At 41.8% G+C, this 9,325-nt stretch overlaps 2 protein-coding genes and 1 non-coding gene across 5 annotated transcripts in view; 2 read left to right on the top strand and 1 right to left on the bottom strand.

The window, feature by feature from the left end:
* The window catches only part of SAMD15 (sterile alpha motif domain containing 15), a 58,347-nt gene that overhangs the window by 43,105 nt on the left and 5,917 nt on the right, over positions 1 to 9,325 (top strand). The gene's annotated exons all lie outside the window — the stretch shown is intronic.
* The window catches only part of VIPAS39 (VPS33B interacting protein, apical-basolateral polarity regulator, spe-39 homolog), a 34,672-nt gene continuing 28,023 nt past the window's right edge, over positions 2,677 to 9,325 (bottom strand). For all 3 annotated transcript variants that reach the window (XM_012742989.3, XM_012743012.3, XM_076003834.1), the window contains 4 exons: positions 5,917 to 6,003; positions 4,987 to 5,076; positions 4,475 to 4,579; positions 2,677 to 3,706 (listed from right to left, as the gene is read on the bottom strand). In XM_012742989.3, coding sequence (XP_012598443.1) covers positions 3,686 to 3,706; positions 4,475 to 4,579; positions 4,987 to 5,076; positions 5,917 to 6,003 — 303 coding nt within the window. In that variant the 3' untranslated portion in view covers positions 2,677 to 3,685. The remainder of the gene's footprint in view (positions 3,707 to 4,474; positions 4,580 to 4,986; positions 5,077 to 5,916; positions 6,004 to 9,325) is intronic.
* LOC142871781 (small nucleolar RNA SNORA33) lies at positions 7,705 to 7,834 on the top strand. Its single transcript, XR_012919969.1, has one exon. It is a non-coding gene; the product is annotated as a small nucleolar RNA SNORA33 (small nucleolar RNA).

Genomic DNA, 9,325 nt, shown 5'->3' with positions numbered 1-9,325 from the left:
TGGATTTACCTATTCCAGATATTTCATATAAATGGAATCACAAAATATATGACCTTTTGTGTCTGGCTTTTCTAATCCCTCTTAAAGGAAGGCTGTTATGTCATATTTCCAATCTCTTTAAAAGCAAAGTTGCTGGGGATGGTGGCTCATGTCAGTAATCCCAGCTACTTGGAAAGCTAAGGTGGGAGGACTACTTGAGCCCAGGAGTTCGAGGCCAGCTGGGCAACACAGCAAGACCTGGTCTCTAAAATAAATAAATAAATAAATGCAAAGTCTCCAACACTTAAAGTGAGAAACATGGAAGTTCTCATCAAATCTAAGGAACACCTCCTTCTACCAAAATAGTGGGCAGGTCATCCTAATGTTACAAGTGATGTTTCCTGCTCTGAAGGAAAAAGGAGCTCAAACCTCCCAGATCAACACAACCAATGCAACACATATTAGGTTGTAAGAGTAAGAGTGAGACCCCATCTCTATTAAAAATAGAAATAAATTAATTGGCCAACTAAAAATATATGAATTCTAGGCCTATCTCTCACTTAGCATTTTCAAAACTGAGGATTCAGTTGCTGTGGCTTTGTAACATGTCAACTTGGCTAGGCTGCATTTTCTAGAATTCCCTTCCCTGTATGTTTCCGGTTAGAGTGGGCCATGGGAGATATTTTTGTGCAAGATTGGGAGGGTAGAAATTAAACAGCAACCAGTTGTGTTTCAGCTTGCAAGGTCAGGACAGGCACTTTTGTAGTTCACATATGTTGCTGCTTATCTACTGGGTACTTTGTTGGTGTGGGACAGCAGCTGGTCCTGTAACTACCACACCTTCCCCTGGATCCTCCGTTAGCTGCTTACTCCTAGGCCAGGTGTTTTTAGTCCCATGACAAAGGTACCAGCTTTTCCTGCAGGATACCCACTTTGTCAAGGTTGGAGGCAGTGAGAACAGACTAGGGTCCTAGGCATTCTCATGGATTCTAGCTTGTCCCCGCTCTCCCTCACTTTATATCCATCTTCTCTTCCCCACTGCCTTTCCTATGGACTGCAAACTCTACCACCAGATAATGAAGACAGCAACTTTAGAAAGACTATTTATCCAGCTGCCATATTTCATTTAGTAAGGTCCAATCCCTCTAAAAGACTGCATATGTAGATAATGTATATATCCTCCTAGTGGTTCTGCTTCTCTGCATGAACCCTCCCCAATACACTAGTTAATAAGGTTACCACTATGTGAAGATGAGCCATGGCCGTGCGTGGTGGCTCAGGCCTGTAATCCTAGCACTCTGGGAGGCCGAGGCGGGCGGATTGCTTGAGCTCAGGAGTTCGAAACCAGCCTGAGCAAGAGCCAGACTCCATCTCTATTATAAATAGAAAGAAATTGGCCAATTAATGTATATAGAAAAAATTAGTCGGGTATGGTGATGCATGCCTGTAGTCCCAGCTACTTGGCAGGCTGAGGCAGCAGGATTGCTTGAGCCCAGGAGATTGAGGTTGCTGTGAGCTAGGCTGACGCCACGGCACTCACTCTAGCCTGGGTAACAAAATGAGACTGTCTCAAAAAAAAAAAAAATGAAGATGAGCCAGTAACTGTAGCACAATCTAGCATATTAAACTCCTGTTTCCTTTCTACTGGCGCACTGGTATGAAAAAAAAAATAAATAAATAAATAAAATAAACTCCTGTTTCCTCAACTAAATATGAGGAATTGCAAAGAAGACTGCAACATGGAGAAGCAAAAGATAGTCTTACCCTCTTAAAGTAGGGTTTCTCATCACTGGCATTACTAAAATTTTGGACAGGATAATTCTTTGTTGTGGGGGGCTTTCTTGTGCTTCTAGTGGATAAAGGCAGCATTCTCTACCTCTACCCACTAGATGCTAGCAGCTCCCCCAGGGTGGCAATATAAAGTATCTTCAGGCTGGGCACGGTGGCTCATGCCTGTAATCCTAGCATTCTAGGAGGCCGAGGCAGGCACATCGCTCAAGGTCAGGAGTTCGAAACCAGCCTGAGTAAGAGTGAGACCCCATCTCTATTAAAAATAGAAATAAATTAATTGGCCAACTAAAAATATATGAAAAAATTAGCTGGGCATGGTGGCGCATGTCTGTAGTCCCAGCTACTCGGGAGGCTGAGGCAGTGGATCGCTTGAGGCCAGGAGTTTGAGGCTGCTGTGAGCTAGGCTGATGCCATGGCACTCTAGCCGGGGCAACAGAGTGAGACTCTGTCTGAAAAAAAAAAATGTGTCTTCAGACATTGCCAAATGTCTCCTGAGGGGCAAAATTGCCTCCAGTTGAGAACCATATTGCCTTAAAGCATGCATCTTCTCTTTTTCTTCTACCACATCACCCATGTGGTCACAGGAGTATTGAACTCTACAAACTTTTAGATTATTGTGCCCTCATTTTATAGATGAGGGTAATGAGTAGAGCGAGAAAGGGACTCACCCACAAGCTCAGTACCACAGAGCTTGTTAGTGGTAGAGCTGGGAAAAGTAATTAGGTCTTGTGTCTCCCAGATCAGTGCTCTGTTAACCAAATGGCCCTGCTTTGCTATAGCACTATTACTACTCTATCACCTGTTATGTGCTGAATGCAGTCACTGAGGGAGACTTGTAGTGGTCCCAAGATATTGACCAATTATTTCATCATTCTGCATAAAACAACCGGAAGGGGAAGAGAAGGCACCAAGGAAGAAACAGCTTTATTAGGAGTCTAGGCATATCAGGAAAACCCAGTTCAGTCACACTGAAGAGAAGAGAGGCAATGGTATGGGGCAAAAATATAGCATTATCCTCCCAAAAAACAAGTGTGAAAATAAAACCACCATCTAAATATCCTAACTGAAGTGCCACTGAGTTTAGCCCAGGTGAGACTTCTGGAAGCTCCTGGTGAAATAATGAGATTTTACATGAAGGGAGAGCTCTCCAGAATTGCTACATCTGAGCTCCATAAGGTTATGGGTCTGGGATAGGAGAAGTAGAGGAAAAGCTCAGGGGGATATCTCATCACCCAAACAGGGTCATCTCAGTGTACAGGTGAGAGAGGGACCCTAAGTTTTTGGACAGAGAGTAAACTGGGGCAGCAGAGGGATACTGGCTGAAGAAACACAACATCTGGGCAATGTCTGTCATGATGTAGAGGATACTGTGCAGTCTGGTCTCAGTGTGTCTCCAGCAGGTCCTGGGCAACATTGGCACCCCTTCCTGAGGCCCCTGGAAGACAGCCATTTTTTTCTGTTCTGACTTTATTCATAGCAGAACTGCCAAAGTCCAGCACCAAGTCCTGGATCATAATTAGATGAGTGGAATGGACTGGCTATCCTAAGACATCTGTACCCCATAGTCTAAGAGAGTTCCTTTCTGGAGCAGTGACTTTTCTCAGACCAAGAAAGATCTTACCTAGTATGGGCCCAAGCTAGAAATCATGCCCACCTTCACATGAGCACCAGGTGGAGAGAATTGTTCTCAGGAGTCAAAGCTTTAGATCTTGGCCCTTAGATCCCTTGGACAAAAGATCAGTCTGAAGCTATCTGTGCCCAGGTGCTGGCTTCTGTCATAAGATGCAGACAGGCACTGCCTGTTGATAATCAGCCCAAGCGATGTGATGCTGATGCTCTCCCAAAGAAGAGCTCTCTCTACTTTCACAGGCAGGAAAAGAAAAACTGAGGCAAGCTTCAGGGTAGTTAATGCCACTTAATTCTTCCATCGAATTTGCTGTGGAAAGAGGAAACAATGAAAGTGTGCGATCAGTTTTCACTTATCCCTACAGCAAGGTAAGAAAGAATGCAATAAAACAAGGCTCACAGCTAAGTAATGCAAGAAAGCAAAAAAGAAGAATCAGATGGGGAGGTGCTGAGAAATTTTTTTAAATGTGTAGAATAGTTGATTTATTCAGAGACGAATTAAACACCTATTCTGTATTTTACAAACCCAATTTAGGACATTTATTCTGGTTCTGCCCTTCTTAGAACCAGAATCCCACTACTTTTAGAAGACCCTTGAAGTAGGTCCCAAAATATATAACATGGAACTAGTTCCATATTAACAAAAAGCTCAGTAATTCATGCTATGAGAGATGAACCAGCTCTGCTCCCAAATAGCTAATGTCTACTTCGTCCACTTCTTATTTCCAACAGATGGGTCACATCCATCCCCAGGAGACCATACAGTCTGGATAATCTGAATCTGCAATAGTTATTTTTATACTTCTAATAGTCGGTCCCTCCCACCCGTTAGGTTTAACAATTATCAAAGCATTACAGTTAAGTCTCAACCTGAGGCCCCCAAATCCTTCTATCAGCCTACATCTCAGAAGTAATTTCTGCTGTTGCAAACAGTGTTTATGATCTTTTGGCCCATAGGAGATCCTTATATTCACGTGGCTCTAACTGCAATCCTTTCCAGGCCTTGGGAGCATACACATGATGCTACTCTGTCAACTGTCTCCTTAGACTGCTGTAAGGGTAAGCTGTAGCTGCTCACCGGGCTACTGAGAAGGGCATCAATCTTCTCTTCCTCTGCTGATCCTTTATCTACCTTACTCCTGTATGCTAATAACTGCTGACGATCCTTCAGGTCCCGGCAGGTCTACACCAAAACAAATGAACAATATAAACCCCCAATCAACCTTAGAACAGTTACTTCTTTTTGTCACTATCACTGTGACTCAAGGTTCAAAGAGAGGCTACAGTGGGATGACACTGGAGTCCAACACCCAAGGAACTTCATGTTGGAAAGAAATTTACAGAGCTTATGTACATTGATTCAATTCCATGAATTGTCCAGGCGTAATACATTTATAACAGCACAGAGAAATAAGTCAGAGGGCTGGGAAGGTCATACAGGAGTGCTGATCTCTGAACTAACTTTGCCAGACTATTTTGTCCATTCATTCAAAACTGACGGAAGCACCTCAGGATCTAGGACAAAAATATTGTAATCCCCTACTCTCCACTGAGGATCTAACTGAGGGTTCCCATTTCTTGGGGACTCACATCAATGACGACATCATGGCATTTGAACTTAGTGGCTAAGTTCAACTTTGTATCCACATCTTCTACCAGATTGACATATTCCTGTAATATCTGTAGGAAGAGGTACTTCTGATTAATGACACCAAGACCTATAAAACGAAAGAGCTCTATAGGTGGGGAAAAAAAATGTCCCAAAGGAGGCAAGAGAGTTCAACATCTGATGTCTACAATTCCCATCATCGACCATAGGACTAGTTCTAAAGTGGGAAATGATGTGACACGGGGAGTACTTCCATGTTCCCTTGTTAAGAAGGGAAGAGCACATTTCTCTTTATCCTAGAGCCCAAAACACATGCTAGCAATGGCAGTGCTCTAGATCTGAGTCAGTGCTATGCCTATTGTTCCTTGCTGTCCTTTCTCAGTGAGTTCTCTTTTCTTACATCAGTACTCCACATAGGCTAAACACAGCAGACACCCTCAGAGAGGACAGTCTGGGATTACTTCCCCACCCCCACCAGACACAGGATCTATGTCCGTTGCCCAGGCTGGAATGTAGTGGCACAAACATAGCTTTCTGCAGCCTCCTGAGCTCAAGCGATCCTCCTGTCTTGGTCTCCCAAATAGCTAGGACTACAACTGCATGCCACAAAACCCAGCTAATTTTTTTAAGTTTTTCTATAGAGACGGGGTCTTGCTATGTTGCCCAGGCTAGTCTTGAACTCCTGGCCTCAAGGGATCCTACCTTCTTAGTCTCCCAAAGAGTAGGATTACTTCTAAATGGAACAAAACTTCCCTCCCTGGCCTTTTCTATCTTGAGATATTGTGCAGTCATTCTGCTCTCTTTAGGGAAAATAAAAACAGGTCATGTCTCCCATCATTGACCAGTAAGAGGCTAAAAGTTAGGTCTCCTAGAGTATCCTGTACCCAACTCAAGTCTTTAGGAGCCATTACCTGGACAGGGGCACTGTTCTTGTGCAAAATTTCCACAACTCGATGGAAGCCAATGGGTGCTCTCTTCTTGGTATAGCCCAGCCAGTTCTGAAAAAGAAAGATGGGATGGTAGTAGCTAAGGCCAGGCACACTCTACACACTCTGGGCTAGTCTGTTTTATGGTCAGATCAGAATAATACAGGGGTGGGGGGTGGGGTTATGGATAGGAGTGAGGTATAGGGAAATGATGACAGATGAATTTTTCAGAAATGTCAAGATTTTTTAGAGGGTAGAAGAGAGTGAGAGGTATGAAATAAGTTCTTAGATCTATAGGAACTAATATAGGAAAAAAGTCTATGAACTACTAAAAAATGGAGTAATTTACTTAATATTTATAGTATAAACTTATCGATGTAGAAAAAATTCTGTCTTTAAATCTTTATACATATACATAGATGTTCATTTGTAAATTCATGAGGAAAGATCTGGAAAGCTACCAATCAAACTTTTTTTTTTTTTTTGAGACAGAGTCTCGCTTTGTTGCCCGGGCTAGAGTGAGTGCCGTGGCGTCAGCCTAGCTCACAGCAACCTCAAACTCCTGGGCTCGAGTGATCCTTCTGCCTCAGCCTCCCGGGTAGCTGGGACTACAAGCATGCGTCACCATGCCCGGCTAATTTTTTATATATATATATCAGTTGGCCAATTAATTTCTTTCTATTTATAGTAGAGACGGGGTCTCGCTCAGGCTGGTTTTGAACTCCTGACCTTGAGCAATCCGCCCGCCTCGGCCTCCCAAGAGCTAGGATTACAGGCGTGAGCCACAGCGCCCGGCCCCAATCAAACTTTTTAACAGTGTTTGCCTTGAGGAAGGGAGTCAAACAGGAGCATGTAGACAATGAAAGAGGAACTTCACTGTTTACTTTCACATAGTGTTCGATTTTGATATAGGCATGTATTGATGCTTTGGTAATATAACTAATTAACAAGGGGGAAAGCCAGAAAATTTTCAAATTCACAATGGGAAAATAGATATTTAAAATGTGGCTGGGCATGGTGGCTCACGCCTGTAATACTAGCACTCTGGGAAGCCGAGGCAGGCAGATTGCTCAAGGTCAGGAGTTCGAGACCAGCCCGAGCAAGAGCGAGACCCTGTCTCTACTAAAAGTAGAAGGAAATTAGCTGGACAACTAAAAATATATATAGAAAAAATTAGCCGGGCATGGTGGTGGATGCCTGTAGTCTCAGCTACTCGAGAGGCTGAGGCAGTAGGATCGCTTGAGCCCAGGAGTTTGAGTTTGTGAGCTAGGCTGATGCCATGGCACTCACTGCAGCCTGGACAACAAAGTGAGACTCTGTCTCAAAAAAAAAAAAAAAAGTAAACCAGTTCATATGAAACCACGAGAGACTCCAAATAACCAAAGCAACCAATGTTAAAGAAAAACAAAGTTGGAAGCATCACACTTCCTGATTTCAAATTATATTACAAAGCTACAGTAATTAAAACAGTATTGTAGTGGCATTAAAACAGACCCACAGACCAGTGGAACAGAATAGAGAGCCCAGAAATAAACCTAACACTATATAGTCAACTAATTTTTGACAAGAGCATCATGAGGACACAATAGGGAAAGGACAGTCTCTTCAATAAATGGTGCTGGGAAAACTGGATTTCCACATGCAAAAGAATGAAATTAGACCTTTATCTCACACCATACACAAAAATCAACTCAAAATGGATAAAAGACCTAAGTGTAAGACCTGAAACCATAAAATTCCTAAAAGAAAGCACAGGAGTAAAAGCTCCTTGATGAGCCAGTCAATTAATCTGCTTACCTGAATGTGTTTTTGCAGAAATTTTAACAAAGCTGGCAATAGTAAAGCCATGGTACGAGCCTTAAGGACACTGAAGTCGTTAAGGTCCCTAAAAATGGCTATAACAGAAAAAAAAAAAAAAAAAAAAGCTCCTTGACATTGGCCTGGCAATAATTTTTTGGATATCACACCAAAAGCTCCAGCTATAAAAGCAAAAATAAATAAATAGAACTAAACTAAAAAGCTTCTATACAGAAAAAGACACAATCAAAATGAAAAAACAGTCTATGGATTAGGAGGATATATTTGCAAACCATATATGTGGTAAGGAGTTAATATCTAAAATTTATAAAGAACTCATACAATTCAATGGCAGAAAAATAACCTGATTTAAAAATGAGCAAAGGACCGGAATAGACATTTCTCCAAAGAAGACATAAAAATGTCCAATAGGCATATGAAAAGGTGCTCAACATCACTAATGATCAGAGAAATGCATATCAAAACCACTATGAGATATCACCTCACACCTGTCAGGATGTCTATTAATAAGGCAAGTACCATGTTTCCTCGAAAATAAGACCTACCCATAAAATAAGCCCTAGCAGGATTTCTAAGCATTTGTGCATATAAGCCCTACCCCGAAAATAAGACCTAGTGATGGGCGTGGCTATTCAGTGTATCTGCACAACCCATGCATTTCATCACGGAGCGGGAAAGAAGACCGGCAGACCTTCTCATCTGCCCCATGAGAGCTCTACTGCTCAACATGAGAGACTGGGGCCAATGGTTCTAAAGGAAATAGAGTCACAAGAAATTCAGGATGGAATTCGGGGTTTGGAAAGTTATGATGATGTTCCAGAAGAAGATGACTTAACTATATTTAAATAAATGTAGATTGTTGTACTGTACTTAAAAAAAAAAAAACAAAAAAACACATCCCCTGAAAATAAGCCCTAGGGTGTCTTCTTGAGGAAAAATAAATATAAGACTCTGTCTTATTTTCGGGGAAACATGGTAAGTGATAAGTGTTAGTGAGGGTGCAGAGAAAAGGGTACCCTTGTACCCTGCTATTGGAAATATAGATTGGTGCACCTATTATGAAAACAATATGAAGGTTCCTACAGAATTAAAAATAGAGCTATCACATGACTTAGCAACCCTCTGTATACACCCAAAGGAAACAAAATCACTACCTAAAAAAATACCTGCATTCCCACATTCATCGTAGCATTATTCACAATAGCCAAGATTTGGAAACAATATCCACTGACAGACAAATGGATAAAGAAACTGTGATGTATGTATATACAATGAAATGTTATTTAGCCTATAAAAAAAAGAGAGCTTGCTATTTGCAACAACATGGATGAACCTGGGGGACACTGTGCTAAGTGCAATAAGCCAGACACAGAAAGAAAAATGCCGCACGATCTCACTTACATGTGGAATCTTAAAAAAAAAAAAAAAGGTGAAAAGAGAACAAAACAGTAAGGGGGGAGGAAATGAGGAGATGTAGGTAAAATGATACAAAATAGCATCTATTCACCATGAGTAAGTCTAGAGATCTAATGTGTAACACAAGGAAGGTAGTTAATTAATATTGTACTGTAATGCT

This window comes from Microcebus murinus, chromosome 6, assembly GCF_040939455.1.
Source record: "Microcebus murinus isolate Inina chromosome 6, M.murinus_Inina_mat1.0, whole genome shotgun sequence".
Taxonomy (NCBI): domain Eukaryota; kingdom Metazoa; phylum Chordata; class Mammalia; order Primates; family Cheirogaleidae; genus Microcebus; species Microcebus murinus.
This window is presented reverse-complemented; position numbering and strand designations above follow the sequence as displayed.